Genomic DNA, 18318 nt, shown 5'->3' with positions numbered 1-18318 from the left:
TTACGTTCGAACTTCAAATCAACGTTTTTTTATATTAATATGTACCCTAGTATTAATTTGAGGATCCTTCATCTAATTACAAGCTATCTAAACCATGTAGGTCACGGAGATAAGGTAAACTTTCAAAAATATTGCCGAAAATATGCTCGTTAGCAATCTTAGCCTAAGATCTTAATTACTTAAATATCGTTGAGCGCTCATCTCGCTAATTAAGAACAAAATTTAATTTATTTTAACTTTTAGGAGGATTATTTTCGCGAAAGTCTTGAGTGACTCGAGTGCGACCTTGTTTAATGATAATATAATTTTGTGAATTTCACTTCGTTTTGGTATAGGCATTATACATTTAGGACGTGTGTTTCGAATGATAAACAGTTTATAACCTCATTTAGTATTAAGACAGTTTAAGTCAGTAGGTATTAAAGATTACACTGAAGAATAGGTACATTTATATAAGAAAACTGAAACAGTAAGATTTAAAAATCTCTTTTGATTGGTTTACACGTAAACATGGTTATCTATTAGACAAATCAGAATGACCTTTACGAGATGTAGGAACAGATTTAGATTCGCTTTTGAAGAAGCATGCATAAAATTTCCACATATATTAATAACTTAAGTTTCTGAATCGATCTTAAATAGTCTTTATAAATCAAAATAGCCAAAAATAGTCCTCATAACATCAGTCAAAGATGTCTTAGTTAAGGTTGGAAATCGAATTGACAAAACAAAAACTATCACGCAGGAAGATTCAAAGTTTCTGTTTCACTTTTCTACTATACTTTTCCAGTGTAGTATTTATATTGTATTATCAAAACCCGAAAGGCCAGCACCTATCCAACATTTCTCGGAGCAGTAATTAATAAGCGGGTTAGCATTAACTGCCGGCGACAAAGTTTAATAAGCCGGAGTGGCTCGCCTTGTGGCTTTCTGTGAACTAAACCCGTCAACGGTGGAGTACTTAGTTACGGTAGCCACTTCAAGTTTTAAACAGAAGGTTTGAGAAATATTTAAATTAGTATTTATTGGGAATTGTAGGCTGTTGTCTGAATTATTTTGAACTAAAAGCTAGTTTTTCTAGATCTGTGGTTTTATTATTTTAATAATTAGAATTCAAATAGGAGTTGAGAAAGCTTCGCTTAAAATATTATTTATTTCAAATCAGGTAGCTTGTAAACCCAAATATTCATTCAGAAAACATTGAAGGAATAAAAATAAGTATTTATTCTACTTATCTCTTCACGAATAGGCAATAAATGTAGGTCCACTATAAACCACAAAACACATTATAAACATCAAGCATACCCCAAACATTGTTTCGACTTAATTTTCTGAACACAATTATCTTACCTCAGATACGCCAGAATCGTTTTGACATGCACCTAATTAAGTCTGTCACTATTGTTATGTACAGTTATTTATTTTCCTTGAATAATCCAACAGCAATCATGATAATATAACAACAGACTAGTAGGTAACTATCTTGGGGCAAAAGCCTCTCATACAATGAACAAGATTGCCAATTAAAATAAAACGTAGTACAATCTAGATTTTATAAATTCTTTAGTAATTTTTTCCTGTTCTGGGGTTTTTCAAGTATCAAAGGTCAAATTATGAGGAAGATAAGATATTCTCGATATATTAGTCACTTGTAGGAATCCTCCGAAACTCAATATGAACTCAATATTTCGCTGCAAGGGATGGAAAATGGTTTGCCGTCCATCGCGAGTTGTATCTTTATACTTCTGAGTTTATAGTTCAATGATTGCTGAGAAATTGAAGAAGTCTTATTATTTTTTCTTAAAGAGGAAACTAGACAGAAAAAGTAATTACAAGTACAATGATAGAAAGCTTTTTTTATATGAAGCAATCAGCCAGTTTATATTAGTGGAAACAAGCTACTATAACTGCAAGCTTAAAGTACGCTGATATGTTATAAAAAAAGTCGCAAAGTAGTACTAAACCACAAACATTCGCGACGGCATAATGATTATTGTCCCCTATTTTATAAGGTATGTAAAAAGGCTGTATTCTTAATATTATCTCCTTAACACACCAAAAGATCATCCTCTTAAATCATAATAGACATAAACCCCTATTCACTCATCATTACTACAATAGAAAGAGACAACAATAACTCAAGAACTATGAATGGATGTAATTTCCTCTCGATGACTCATCATTTCTATGGAAAAAATGTACATGCAATTACTGCCCAAGTTATAAACAATCTCTATTGTTATGGCGGTAAGGTTTAAATTAGATTGTGGACTACAGGTAATAAGTTAGCAATAAAAAATGGCCTTGTAATGTCCCTGAGTTATAAGAACTAAGAACTTCCTTTTCGTTGGATGGGTTCTTGGAAAATAATCGCTAAACCGAAACAGGCTTAGGCAAACAAACAAACTAAAATAAAGACAATTTATAATTAAAACGTTTTCGAAATAGTTCCAGTAATTGTTAACACGGCCTTTTTGGTTGCCGTAAACCATTTGATTTTATTAGTTTAGGGATTAGTTTAAAGGCCAAACTAAGCTTGCGGAATCCAATTATGCAAATTGTTTACAAGTACTAATTGGTTTAGCCTTTACAAGTTAAAACAAACTACGGTTAAATTAAGTTTCAATAATTTACCTGCAACCGGTGATAGTTTCCGCATGACGCACCATCGCGATTTCCACTGAAACAAACATTAATTAAATTAATTTATGATACGTAAATTTTTCGAAAACACTATCCTGTACCTACCTAAATGACAGAGAACTGAAAGAAGAATTTTAAAATGAATACTTATAAATCCTATTTACATTTTTTGAACCTATTGTTGCAACTTTACTTTTGACTACTTTTTAGTTTTTATAGAGCTTCGGTCTAGATAAGTTACAAAGCTACGTTTCCAACAGAAATGTGCGATGGAAATGTGTAGTAGTACTCATGTTAGCTTGCGGTAAGCATTTTGCAAACACAATACTTGGAAATTCATGGTATTGACCTACCTTGACCATTGCGCACCGTCCCGTACTGAATTTCCAAATATTGTATAGCAAAAATGCTTAAGAGAATACAAAAAGTGTCATTTTAAGCCCATTTTCATTCATTCATCGGTCATAGTAAATAGCAGAATTGCCCTGGTAAATTGTTTCAATAAAATTATAATTTTATGCCTGCTATTACAAAATTCCTGTCTGACCAACACCCTAATATCGTAAACCACAACATAGTTATAATGAGTAATTATATCTCACTCAACCACTTAGTCTGGCTATATAATTTCGCTAACAAATCGGCTAGATTTTATCCTAGACATAATGTAATAATATTGTACATTAATAGCACTAAGGAAGCCAAGGTAAACTACTATAGCACCGTAAAACTAATTGATTATTATTTAAACTAATAATTAAAATTCAACTTTAAATAAATAACGGTTGAGTAGAAAATTGAATAGCCATTCAATTATTCTGTTAGGCTTATTACATAGATAAATTATTTTTACAGGAAAATTATAAGTTACAATTTCAATATCTGCAGAATTTTTCCAAGAGATAAGTAAACGTGTTTTTCTACAGTGTGTGACTAATATAGTAGCTATTGCATATTTTAATATTGCGTAATTTTCTCTCAATTAATCTCAGAACATTTCCGATAAATAATAATTAACTGCAAGTTTGATATACTGTCTCGCTCGATGCGGAAAGCAGACTGGCAATTGTTTTATCAATCTTTCGATTGCTAGATTTGACAACGTCATCGCTGTTGCGTTTTGCAATTTAAATAAAAACCTTGCGTTTCTTATGGCGCATCTAAAAAAGGATATACGATGCCGTTCAGTGTAAAAAGACAGTTGAAGTATAAATTACATAATTGATTTAAATTCTTTAATAATTCCGTTCAAATATGATAACATATCATTTTGCATTCTTGGCAGTAAATATTACAGTTATTATAATATCTCACTTTCACATTTTAAAACAACTATAATATTTTTTATTCCACCGACTTTCAAATAAAAACTACTAAGAGAAACTAAATTATTTTATGAGATCAAATGACAGCTATTTGCTTTATATACAAATCTATAAAAATCCATCTCGGGGCGGCCGCCATATTGTATTTGTAATGACGTTTCTTAGCTAGTCATGTATTGTCATCAGAACTCAGAGCGTGTGCAAAATTTAATCCAAAATTTTCTTACATACTTACAAGTGAAGCTAATAAACACGTGATAAAGAGGGAATTAAGAATCTCCTATTAAAGTCCATTGAAAACATAATTAATTTGATTTAAAGAACAAATCTTGACCTCATGATAGCCAACCAAGTTAATTGATAAATTAAAGATACACTATCGCAGTTAATTAAAACAAACGTCGACACACCAGTTACATCTGTTAAGAGTTAAATAATTAAAACTAGTTTCTTTAAAATGTATTTTAAAAGAACTTGTTAAGATGACGTGAAGGTTAAACAACTGATTAAAAGGAACTTATTTTGTAATCATATTATTAGCATAATATCTAGCATGTTTATAGCCTTTTAAAGTTTCTTTTTTAATGTCTAGATAGTCATGGAATGTTCTGAATGATATGGCGATTATATTTAAATCAGAATTATTTATTATTTGCACTAAGATGTAGATGAAGAGTCAATGTACAGAACGCTGTGTCTTTTAAGGTAAGAAATAAGGGTAAAATATACGTACAATTACTTACAATGGGAAGCCCAGCTGCCCAGCCGTGGGACATTCATAGGCTGGTATCTTCTAAATAACGTTCTTATTTCGGTATCTGTTGTTATAAGGGCATGGGAAATGCATCTACTGTGAACATTTTAACTATCCAGCTATCACAGTTCCTGATATTCAGCCTGGTGACAGCGGTACCCCAGTTACAGGCTTCTGGGGTACAGAACCTTTAAAAGAGAACAAGCATTCTATCCCACCATAAATAAAAAGAGTACTTTCTGTATTTTCCTAGAGGAGTTCGCACTTGTTCGGTTCTCGCTTTCGCCTCCACTATAGGCTACACAAATCCATAAGGAACTTGGAATCGTGCCGTTTTCCATACATGGCTATGTGCCTGCACTTTACACACCAAGTGTGCTTCTAGCCTGCCTTTCTACACATAAATTTAGCCTAGCTAGCTAGCTTACAGGTAGACCACACAAACAGAGATGTTGGACTTCCGTACCTTCTAAAAATGGTTTTGATTTCATAATTCTACAAAAATAAGACTTACTATTTTACCAGGACATGTAATCTCATTATAGCGTTACCAAAAATGCACCAACTGAGATAATTTCAAATAGCTAACTAAAAAGTCTGGTGACAGACGGGCGAAAAGACAGACAGCGGAGCCTTAATCGTCCTACAAAAGAATAAACAAACAAACCCAAATACAGACCTTTTTTTCAGTAGAATTTAGAATGTCAGTAAATGAACTTACTTTTTACATAACGACTAACAAATAAGCAGTCGATGAAGGTCTCTTGTTAATTTACTGTTCAACAACGAACCTTTAAAAGACAGGACCGAGTGTATGATACAAATACATACATGATACATGCCCTAATTCTTGTCTTCCAGTCCTAAACACCAACTCCAGGTCTACTTCAGGTCGTCGGTCGAGACTCCCAGCCGATCGTTCATACAATATCTAGTGAACAATGAATCTTTATCGCCCATTGACTACACAGTCGGTAAACCATCACGCCACACGCTGCCAACTCCGTTGCTATATGTAACAAACATCTACTCATCACCTTCGCACGCGTTTAAGAAACTATATTCTATCTCTGTCGTCGAGAGTGGTCACGAGTAAACTTAAGTGCTTGTGTAGGGTGACCAGTTGTTTTGTTGTTTGAGGATTAAGTTGGTCTTGTTTGAGAACATACCATATATTTGTATATTTGCAGTGTAAAATTAGTGCCGTGAAAATAAGACTTAAGTAATAAGAGTAAATGAGCTACTAAGCGTTCGTTGTCAAAATAATATTCTTTAAGAGCACAAAGAAAATATAAAATGAGAAAATTGAGGCATCACTGACTCATGAGAAGATTACACGGCGTTAGCATCTTTGAATAGGATAAGCAATCAAAACTGTAAATATCACGAACAACTTTCACATGATTAAGTTACTTACACCTTCAGAAATAATACTAATAATCTTTTGAACAATTTGCAAGCAAAAATGAACTGTAAATCCTTTAAATATTAAGGCTTTAATTAAAATAAAAACAAAACATTTTTTTTTAAATGTGAGGAATCCACTAACTGTATTTAATACAAAGGTATTTTCAGATAACCAGAAATCAGAAGACACAAAAACTTTCATATTGCATAAAAGACAAAATATTTAAATAGAGAATATATCCATCACCGACTCCCAAAACCGAGAAACAACAACTCAAATCATACACACTCTAGTCGATCGAAAACACGTAGCGTTGCCGGCCGCCATCGTGCCACTGTGGCACTACAGCGGCGCCCTGTCGCCCCTCAGTCGCCCCACACGCGCCAACAAAACCGCACGCTCGTTCTAAATATCCTCGCAAAATGGCCGAAATTGACGTCGAAGCGCTCATACAAGCAGTGAGAAAGCGCCCAGCGCTATACAACAAAAATGATCATAATTACTTCAGCCATAAGAAACACAAAGCTAAACTGTGGACTGAAGTTTGTAAAGATGTGTTCAGCGATTGGGACGAGTTCAAGCCGCAGAATAAAGTGGAATCTGGTAAGCGATATTAACTAGTTCCATCAAAGAAAACGCTTTTCTAAAGATTACAAAACAATATATTTCGTGGTCTGAAAAATAAACTTACAAATATATACTCTAACAGTATTTATATAGAGTTGCAAATGCAATACTATTGGAGTAAATCATAGGTTAAGAATAATCACTTCTAATAATAATTTACAATAAACATTATACATAATATCATAAATGCCGTTACATGAATTCGAACGCTGAATATTATATTTTTGGCATGTTGGTTACTCGGTTCTAATAAGACCAAATACAAAATTCATTTCAAGTTGAAGTTAATTCTCATGCCATCTCTATTGTTCAGAGTTAAAAAGTTGAGACAGAATAACATTTAAATATGCCTTAAAAGGAGAAAACCAAACTCCATAGAAACTTGGGCCTGGCGTTACAGAGCTGGAATTTTGCCATAAATTAGAGAACTTAGAAAGATTTCACGAGTCCAATTTTCACGTCACTCAACAATGGCCAAATTGGTAAAATCAGACAATGTTTACACTGATTGTTAGTCTTAGCGAAACCTCCTTTTTAAAGTGAAACCTCCTTCTCAAGATCCTTAGTGAAACCTCCTTCAAAACCTGGGACCTGACAAGCGGTGCGCTATAAAGGACGGAGCGCGCTTAGCAACGCTCTCTCTCATGTCTCTCTCTCACACTCTCTGCTGTCAGGTGGCATCGCTGGAACATATGGCCGTCTCCTGCGTTGTATTTATTCAACTGTAGCGCTTGCAATCTACCATGATGAGGTTTAGGTACCTACCTACTTACTTAAAAAGTGATTAATTCAGATTAATATTCGTGAAAACTTCAGCAGAAAACTATGTTTACTAGATAAGGCCTACTTACATCAATAATGACATATTTAAACATTGTATTTACTATCAGGGGATTTTTTGATGCTATCTGAAATTACAGTAAACTGAGATTGCAACAATAGGTTTATTAAAATAAAAACTGTATTATTAAGATCGTTCTTTATTAACCACCTTCGTTAGGATTATCGTAATATAATAATACAGGAATTGTGCAGGAGTAAAATTGGTCCATGGTGTGGGCACAGCACCCAACCAATCTTCGCCTTTCTATTGTGTTGCAGCGGTCTGTTGCTATTCCACCATTAATAGTATCCACCAATCGTCAGAAGAGCAATATCCAGATCCGGTTTTCCAGCAAAGGTCAGCAGGAATGCAGGCATCCAATATGCAAGCAAGGGTCAGTCAGAAGGCAATCAGTTTCGGAGTCCAGTATTCGAGCAGAGGTTTAATATTGTAATAAATCTCGAGAATTTGAAAAACACATTCACGCGCTCGAAGATACGAAAAGCGAATGTCACTTATGAAAGCACGATGACAATTATCAGACGTTGACATTGGCATTTGAAATTTGCTAGTGTAATCCATGTGAAATAAATGAATCGATGCGTTAAAATCGATTTTTTCAATTATTTATTTCCTTTAATGATTTTTTAATCGTGCTTACATAAACAAGTTATTAGACACCAGATTTTTTATTTTACAATTATTTGAATATAGAAAAAGGAATTACACTAAAATAAAGGCTAAGGCTGATCTATATTTTGCCCAAAGAATTAGTATTGCCATACATCACTGGCAATACTAATTCTTATTCTTCTGGGTACGTTTCCCGATTTTAGCAATGATGAAGATGTCTTTTTTGACGCTTTGTAAATAATGTATATTTTTCATTTTATATTGATATAGTTTTAAAAATATAATATCCGCTAAATCGATTATATCCTAGGTACACTCTATTGTTTTAATGCTAGTGTTTGCAAATGAAGTTATGTACAATAAAATAAATACTTTAACGGTTTACAAAGGTTGTTTTAAATAGAAAAATAGAAATGTACTTTTTTTTAGACTTGGCCATTGTAATTGAGGCTAATATTTAAATGGGTAAACAAAGAAAAATAGTAGAATTTTTTGGTACATATTTCATTTGTGTAACGGCTAGGCCCAGAATCGGGTTTCTCCCTTTCATTAGAATTTTAGTATCCTCGGATTAAGAACAAAAACGAAACGTTCATTTTAACTCCATCCTAATAATATTCAACAAACATCTCATGCAATAACTTTAATGTTATTTTCGTATAAATAGGTATTGACTACATAAAGTATTGATGAATTTCATTAGACCCATGTTCCTTCCATTCCCCTAATGAGACAGGTCCGACACTTTTGAGACGGGTTGCGAGTTCGATCTTCGGTCAAAGTTTTACACGAAAATGTTTTTAACTGAATTCGTATTATAAACATTTTATTCAGTGAGAGTAATTGAACAAATATATATATCATACTGTTCAATTTATAATGTTAAGTGAGTTAGGTTTGTTCTTGTTGTACGTGTTTTGAAAATATTCGATGATAAACGAATAACTACAAACAATATATTTTGTATACTTAATTCAATCCAATTTTGTCACGTAATGGCAATTAAAGACATTACTTATATGACAATACAGCTACCAAATCCAAACAACAAAATTGAAACGAATTCATCAATTCACGACCATTTAACGGTCCATTTCGGTGTCAAACTGTGACACTGATGAGTTTCCACAGTACATGCAAAAGAGGACGTTCAGGGCAAACAGAGGGCAAACACAACACGCTACATTCGTTTACATTGCCTTAATTGTTACAACGCCTAGACATCTCAAGGTGTTACCTAGAACTATAAACAATTGAACTAAATTGGCTTCTTTATGGTCAAGTAATTCAATGATCGCGATATTTATCAAAATGCTCACTCTACTTACGAGTCACAATAAATTTTATGACTTAACACACTTCTCCCACTTGTCCGCTTCTTTGACACTTCGTGTTTGATCATCAATAATAATCAGCCATACATTTTCAGGTCATGAACTCCAGCGACGGTGGAAGAGCCTCCGAACCTGCTTTTCCAGAGAACTAAATTTACAGAAAAAGGAGAAAGCGACGGAAAATCAAGGAAAACGAAGGAAAAAAAGAAAACGATATGAGTATTTCAACATGATGTCTTTCCTTCTAGAACCAGGAGAACCAGGTGAAGAAAACGACTTAACTGCAGACACAGACGATGACTCATCAGATCCATTAGATACAGTTAAACATGAACCAATAGCTTACGAAACATCAGATGTTGGTAACTCCTCACGGTGTGATATGGAAACTGAAGTGGGCATCATAAGACCGGTGTTCGAGAGAAACGAAAATCCAGAAGATAAAATCCTTGAAATGCTTAAAGATATAAAGAAGGACGAAGAAGATGAAGATCGCCAGTTTATGCTGTCATTAGTGCCGAGTTTTAGGAAGTTACCAGATAAGAAGAAGTTTGAAGCTAGGATTGAAATTTTGAGAGTTTTAAAGGACATAACATTTAGGGACGAACCTAAGTAGATTTGACTTTCAATCAAACATACTTACTGTTTTATTATTGTTTACGATTTATTAATTAAGTATTGTTTGTTATGTTTACTAAGCCTAATTGAAAAGAGAAAAACCGAAGCTGATTATTTTTTATTAAGTAATGAACGTAATATTAACAGAGGTTGTGATTACGCTCAAGTTTAACTACATAGGTAAATCTCTTAAAAAAAAATGGGGGTTCCTTGAAAGTGTAAGATATTCCTTTTTATGAATCAAAGTCGTTTTATTTTAGGATGTTTGTATCGTCAGGTTATTAAACACATTTAATATAACGTATGTTTTACTCTCCCTTATTTCAGTTATAATTTGAAATATCTTCCTCTAAACTCCTTGTCTCCGACAATCATGTTCCAAATACGTAATGCGGTTAGTGCCTGTACTAAGACGTCTTATGCAGGAATTTTGCTTTTGAAGAAAAGAGATGGCGCAATACAATGCGTAGCCCGGTCTCTCTTTTACGACGGTAACAGTTTGGCTTCAAGAGCTTTATATTAAGCGCGCTGGTTCCCAAATTACAAGTTGGTAAATAAATTAAGAATTTCAAAGATACAATTTGTCAAACATAAATTAAATATTCTTTGGCCGTAATTTCATGAATAAATTAAAATTAGTAGCTTATAAGATCTTCCAGTGTTATTCAATCGATGATTCGGTTTAATTAAAATTTCCGAACGCTGCCTAGCACTTCTAGGGAATTGTTGAAGTATGCTTTCTTTCCTCATTCCTTTCCTCTCATGGAATTTAATTAGAAAACGAACTCTACTGTCCTCACGTCACTTTCAACACTTGTTACATTGCTAGCTCTTTTTTGTTAAGTTTCATTACAATAACTTAGGTAAATTAACTTTGACCGATGGAGAAATACCACCATTTCAACATGTACTGAAATTCTAATTAGGATTCCGATCTCATGAACCGAAGCCGGATAGTTGAAATTTACACAGATGATATTATTATATATTCCTGTTGAGGCCATAAAAATAAACATCAAAGTCAAGCAACGACTGGCCAGGTCATCTATTTGATCATTGATGTGATACTTTTTGTTAAGCCTGTTTGTTCGAAATTTTCAGGGCCTTAAGTCGGTAACGCACTTAATAGGTTTTGGTAACGATATAGCACAAAGCATTAACAATAGATAAGTACATGAAGAATATAGGACTTTGTCTGTAGGTTATTTTAAAGAGGACTTTGTCGGCATTATGGCATTATCATCAATTATTACATAGTTTTAAACCGTATTGACCGCCGGCGTATCGGTGAATTTCCGGCGTTTTAATTAACGTGATGACAACGGGCGTAGAGTTGCGTTCGTGTTTCGTATCGCCGCAAATTGGCTGCTATTAAACAGTTTTTTGTTGATATAATTCGTTGTGGCAAATAAATTGGTCTATAAAAGTTGTGATATTTTAAGAATTTTGTCGGCTTCATGATTTTCTGTATATCATTTTAAGATTTATGTGATGGTTTGAGAAAATACCGATTTCTTCCTAAATTAATTACAATAAAATAGAATGTAAAAAGACTAATTGGTTTACATGCAGAAGGTACCAACATTATAAAGAATAGAGTTGCCTATGATTCTAATTATCATAATGTTATAAAGCGGCAACATTAGTCGCAAGTTCTAAAGCAACTTAGATGATTCTGCGAATAAGTTATCGATCATTTTGACAGATCTAGCACGGTATTCGGAAATGAAACATGCATTTGAAACTTAATATAATTGCACGGAAATACTATTTAAATATAGCCTACGATGCGTATTTTACTTATGAATCAAATGCCGCGACTTCATGAAATGTTTTCAAGGGTTCTTTTTCCAAAGGGAAATAACGGAAGCCTATACTAAGACCCCGATGTCCGGGAGTCCGTCACCAGACTTTTATTCATAAATCGTAATAGACAGTTGAAATTATCACACATCATGTTTTTCTGACAAAAATAACTAAAATAATATAGGGCGTAATTTCTTTGCCATGAGTACTGCACGTTAAAAAAATAATCAAACGGGGTGAAGCAGCAATGGAAATGCATAATTCAAAATCAACTATTTAGGCATTATGGCTCATGAGACCTGCCTGGATTTCCTGGCAACTGACCAAAAATGACAGTGAGCAGAGCCTTAGCAATACACTCCAGTTTTTATCCTTTAGGTTTATCCTAAAAATAAGCCCTGCATGGATGACGAGGACAACAATCTAGCACGCCATACACCTACGCGATATCATAAGGTTACTACGACACCATTAGTGGGAAATGTTTTAATATTGTTATCAGTACGAGTGCTGATATCAGCGGCCCACATAAATGTGATGCATCACTAGAATTGTAATCATGTTTACTTATAGATGGCGCCACTTTACACGAAGTAGATCGCTTCGCAGAAGTAAAAACTTGGTGTGCAAGAAGTAACGAATAAAAGTAAAGGGCTACTGAACATTTCTTAACAATTTTCAGCTGATTTTTTTTCTGGTACTTAATGCCTATTTTTTTCTTCACCAGAATGAGGTTTGGTTTCGTGGAATTTTGGAACTATTGAGACAGTGGTATTTTGAACGAGGTTGTAAGTACACTCCCTTGTCTTTTATTTTGTGACTCAGCTAACATTTTGACTATAGTTTTCTTTTGGTAATGGTTGTGAAGATTAAATGGTAAAGGTTAACTATCGCCATTAAGGTCCTCAAACACTGGGCATACCATTCCGTGTAGGTTGAGATGAGAGAGAAGACTTTGGATTGAGCACAATGTCTCTCTAACACCCTCACCCCAGGAACCTAACCTATTCCGAATGTAAGATAGCGGACGTCATTTTTCATGTAAATTCAAAAAGGATTAAGTCCAAACCTTTTCCTATTTGGTTATCTTACCAGGAACTACATTAACAACAAGCTTTCTTTATCGAAGAGGTTATAAATATTTTGATGACACATTACTATGAAATTACAATCACACACGGGAAGCGTTGACTCACAGTTTGACAGATACGATCAAAGTGCGTTTAGAATTAATATGACAAATTTATGGGACAAAACAATAGCGATTGTTAACTTATTACATTCCCATAATAATACATTCATGGGTTAGGTAGGTGGGGGAAGGTGGATTCCTAGTATTTCTCATACTATTATTGAATATTTCAACTATGTGTGTAAGAACAGTTTAAGTGAGTAAGAGTGAAACTTCGATAGTACAGTGTAGTGTAAAATCTTGTTCCAATGCTGGGTAAAGGCCTCCCCACTCTCATGAGCCGCGAGTGACCAGTTTGGTAAGAACGAATCTAAGTCATCTCGCCATCTCTGTCTGGGTCTGCCTCGCTGACGTAGGTTTAGTGTCACGGACCATTCGGTGGTAATTTTTGCCCATTGATAATATTCGTAAGGTAGAGGGTAGGGATTGCAGAAGGACAGCTTAAGATCGAGCTAAGTGGCATACCATGGAAGAGGCCTATGTCCAGCAGTGGACTGAAACGGGCTGATCAATGTCAATGCTCAAACCTCTATATACAAAGAGACATTTTCCCACCAGAATAATATTTATACGCTGGTGTTATTAGAGGTCATAGTACAGGTACGAAAGCTAATAGCTATAAAATAATAATTATGACGAACATGAAGGATATCCGTTTAGAAGTTCCAAGAAACTACTGTATATTGCCTCAAGAACTAGGTATACGAGTATAATATTTATCGTTATCGATATGACACAATTCTGCTTATCGATAAGATAAACGTGTCTCCGATGGCTACTTTACGCTTAAGCATCGATAACTCGATAGATATTGAAATATGACTTTCAATTGCGGTCATTTGTAGGACTATTTGTGTGATTTGAGTGGCAAGTATACGAATAAAAAATATAAAATTATAATATTTCTACACCTGATACGGTAGTATATGTGAAACTATATAAAATTGAGTTATCTGCATGTAATACCATGTACTAAGAAATAAATGATTATTATTATTATTTAACGTAGCCTTGTTTTAAAAGTGACGTAGATATATATTTTTTTTGCTCCAATACAAAAGTGTAAAAACATGTGAACAATATTTTAATTTATACTAGGAACACCAGGTCCTGGTGCCTGAAAAAAACGCTAAATTTAGGTACATAAGTTCCATAAAAAAAACAAAACTGAAACCGATCTAGAATCCTTTTTGTTTTTAACCCAATTCACACGTAAAAAATAAATTGCGCTACACTTATTTTACAAACCAGTAATTGTTAAGTCGTGCTCACCTTTTTTCCATCGCGAAATTTCACAGTTCCCTCGATAATAGAATTGGCGGGACTCGAGTCCGCCATCTTGGATCACAAATGTCACGTGATGCGACCGCAGCGCCGCCTGTGTGACATCGTGGAACTAACACATTTTACACTTTTATTCAATTTTTCACTACGTTAAACACTTCTTCACTGTAAATCTGTAACAAAGAAAAAGTTTTAATTAATTGAAGTTAATTAATTGGACGAGAAGATTGATGCTGAGTTTTTTAGCTGGTTCTTATTAAGTATAAAACTGATTGGCGTTTTTATATTGAAGGTTGGCAGGGGGTTACTTTACACTCAATTAAAAATGGAGGATAATCAATGAAATGCTATGCATATTGGGAAAAAGCAATATTAGTTGTATCGTTGAAGTTTTATAGCTAACTCCTGTGCTCCTGGATTTAACATTAGACAAAAAATAGATACCTCGTGGCTTAGTTTGGGCTTCAACCTCATTATATGCAAGTTTCATCAAAATTGGCCAAGCAGTAGCCTTGACAGTGTAACGGCAATCCCGTAAACCCAGGTTAAACAGTACCGTCAACTTGACATTCGTATACCTACTCAAACCCACGATATCAAAACATTTGCAACAATATTCATTTTAGTCTAAAACGGCTTCAAGCAATTTTAAACTTTAACACTATGCTCATAAGAGCGTCATAAATCATGTTGCAATAACAACGACCTTCAGAAACCATTGGTCACGGCTAGACTTTTTTGTCTTTGCCTAATTGTAAACAATTTTCCGCTAAAAACGTGTAACTAATAAAAAATCTCACACAACTTTGTTAAAGAATTAATTATTCGATTGAACTTCGGTTTTATCGAGAGAAAAATAGTGGAAGCAAAGGTGTGCGAAATTGTTGAACTTATTCCCATAGTTTACTAGCCGACCTAGCCGTTCGAAATTAAGATAGTTTTGTTTTTTGATTTGGCGAATTTTTACAAAACGAATACGTGACAAAGCGCGTTCGTGAAATTACAAAAAAGTCATAGATCCCTCACTATGTATTTTAAAGGTATGAATATCCATGAATGAAAAATCTCTGTTTAAAAAAATAAACATCCCTCAATCCTTATTCTGCTTTCAAAATTCACTTTTATTCCCATACAATTAAGGTACGATATGATAATATTTAAATATATTTTTCTGGTTCCTTTTACCCAACACCGGTACTTCAGGTCCTCAAGATATACTCCCGTTCTAAAAGCCTCAAATACCTAAGTAAGCGCTAACTAACAAGTTAACAAGCTAAGTATTTCTAACTTACAGACGCTATGGTAAGTTTAACCGAGAACGGTTCCCGTCAAACTTTGAGACTTTGAATTATTTATTCGGGGCTTATGCGGGCGCCATTTTGAACTTTTTAAATAAGCTACATAATATATTATTAACATGAGTTTAAGAAGAAGTTAAGTACAGAAGGCATGTTTAATAAACTGGATTATTTGTTCATGTCAAATATTAAACATTCTACAAGTATATTAATTAAAAACACTAGAACAAAAAGTGTTTAGTCAGAGTAACTCAGCATTTCGAGTGTTATGTGCAAAAAGCGGCTTAAAAAAATAACGTCGAGTATCAATTTTAGCACACGTAGTAGCGAATTGCATTTTATAACTGGCCAGTCAGATATCGAACGAGAAAAAATATTAATGTCACACTGATAATTTTTGAAGTCAATAATCGTCAGCAGTGCTAGCAGTGCTAGCCCATAAAGGGCTAGCACTGCGTTTACGTACTACACAAGACTTTAGTTCCTTAGGTATTCTCCTATGGGACCCACGAAATTTACGAAACCTTTACGAAGACCAAAACAGAATGTACTGGATTTATGATCAATTCAAAACAAGAAAGATTTGTTAGCTTACGTGTTGACCTGAGCACCAGTTAACTTTGAAATTAAAAAACTTTCCGGATTATCGACGGAGGGTTGAGTTTGCCTTTTCTGGTCAAAATAACTCTGAATTTGTATGATTACATTACAACGTGTGACGTGAATATATTCAATCGGTACGGAAATAAATGATTTATGAATGGAAATATTCGTCCATCTGTAGCTATGTACGCACGGTTTTAAACAGGCTGGTGAAAAAAAATCAGCTTATAAATGTTTCTACTTAAAAGACTGGCATAAAAAAAACGTATAAGTGTCATAGCGCCAAAATTTGAATAGAGATTGTTTTTTTTTAAATAAGCATATAATATACACATAATGAAATTTTTATTAGGTTTATTATGCCTCAGCATGCATATGAGATGCAGGGTCGAAAGGCGATCTCATCGTTCGAGTCTGTCTAAGTATGGTCACAAAAGTAGTCTAAAACCTAATCATAAAAAAAGGTTTACCGAAGTATTTTGTTACCCCGATAAACAATACCATTTCCACTCAATTCATTCATACAATTTACAACACAAAACAGGAGGGCAAGAAAAATTAATCCTTCCCCCCATGGCTATTCCGTGGATTGAAAACCATGCACAAATGTTACCCCAGCGGACAATAAAATGTATTGCACATGTTACCCCCGATCCATGGGTACAAACAGTAATACTTCTGTAAATATCTCCTTTATTGATTCGTGTATTTTGTATACAGGCTGATTTATAGCCGAAAAAAAAAGAAAAAATGTTTTGTTTATTTTCGACTTTTATGTTTTTATTTTATGTTTGTTTTTGAGATTGCTGTTTAATTATTTTTTGCTCCTTTGTTTTTGTTAGTCAGCTAGTATAACGGAGTATGTAAATGATTTTTGAGAGAATAACAAAGATTAGCGTTGCGTTATGTTAGCAAAATTTTTATTTACCATCATCGAAATTGTGTTATAAAATTAATTTTTCATTATTTTGAGTTCAGTTCCATTGATGTTGATTTTAATAAAAAATAGACAGCTGCATAATTCCGCATACAATTACACAACTACAAACTAGAAGCAGGCAGACAAAAAAGCAAGTAAACACAATCCAAAGCAAAAACATTGAATTCCGTGTCAAACAAAAAGTGAAGGAATAACTGAAAGACAGGACTATTTTGATCAAACGATAACATAGCAATAATCTACATAGACATACAATCAAACTTTCTCTTGTCGGGAAGTAAAAACTCCTTTTGCGTGCATCACGCAGTGTTAGGGAAATATGTGTTTATGGGGGAACTAGGAATATGATTGTGTGATCGTAAAACGAAGCACCCGAGGGAGGCTTTAATACCATTTTATATAGCTGTTAAAAAGGAATAATGCGTGTAGTATTCAAGATTTTAAAGCCAATTGAGTTGGTTTCATAATGTAAAGAAAAAAGTTATAACTTATTAAAAAAAGGTTAAATATTTACATGTTAAAAAACAAAAAATAATTAAATTAGAGCATCAAAAAATTCATCGGCATGGCTGCCGGCTGGGAGTGTGCCCAAAAGGCTGGCAGCATTGCCACGTTGAATGGCAATGCTAATCCTCTGAGCGAGGTAAAAGCCAGCCTTTGGGTCACGAGAAGTGTCAACGAGACGCTTTAAAAAAAAAAAGTAAATTTATTTTATCTCAGAAGTCTAATGCGTCGTGTTTTGCAATGTTTTTTTCTATGGCATTTTGTAAATGAAAAAAAAAAACATTTTTTTATCTCGCATACCTATACTAATAATGGTCATTCTTCGCTATTGTCACTGTTAGGAACGTAAATCACTTTTTTGGTGAGTTATGTGAACTGAAAATAATAAGGTCACCTCAATATTTTTGTTAGTCTATGACCTACATATAGTAAATAGATTCGACCTTGAAATTGTCATCATTAGTTTTAGCACGAATCACACGTGGGCTGGATGCTGACCTAATTATAGTAATAATACAAAATGTTT

At 33.9% G+C, this 18318-nt stretch overlaps 2 protein-coding genes across 3 annotated transcripts in view; one reads left to right on the top strand and one right to left on the bottom strand.

Annotated features, from left to right (window-relative positions):
* LOC113497488 overlaps positions 1-18318 on the bottom strand; it is a 141507-nt gene that overhangs the window by 102711 nt on the left and 20478 nt on the right. For both annotated transcript variants that reach the window (XM_026877055.1, XM_026877054.1), the window contains exons 2-3: positions 14436-14620; positions 2635-2680 (exon numbers count right to left, since the gene is read on the bottom strand). In XM_026877055.1, coding sequence (XP_026732856.1) covers positions 2635-2680; positions 14436-14501 — 112 coding nt within the window. In that variant the 5' untranslated portion in view covers positions 14502-14620. The remainder of the gene's footprint in view (positions 1-2634; positions 2681-14435; positions 14621-18318) is intronic.
* On the top strand, positions 6257-10465 carry LOC113497491. Its single transcript, XM_026877057.1, has 2 exons — positions 6257-6733; positions 9643-10465. Exons 1-2 carry the CDS (start codon positions 6553-6555, stop codon positions 10161-10163), a joined length of 702 nt encoding a protein of 233 aa, XP_026732858.1. The 5' UTR covers positions 6257-6552; the 3' UTR covers positions 10164-10465.

Source organism: Trichoplusia ni, chromosome 9 (assembly GCF_003590095.1).
Source record: "Trichoplusia ni isolate ovarian cell line Hi5 chromosome 9, tn1, whole genome shotgun sequence".
Classification (NCBI taxonomy): Eukaryota; Metazoa; Arthropoda; class Insecta; order Lepidoptera; family Noctuidae; genus Trichoplusia; species Trichoplusia ni.
Note: the sequence above shows the minus strand (reverse complement) of the source record. Positions and strands in the feature narration are given on the sequence as shown.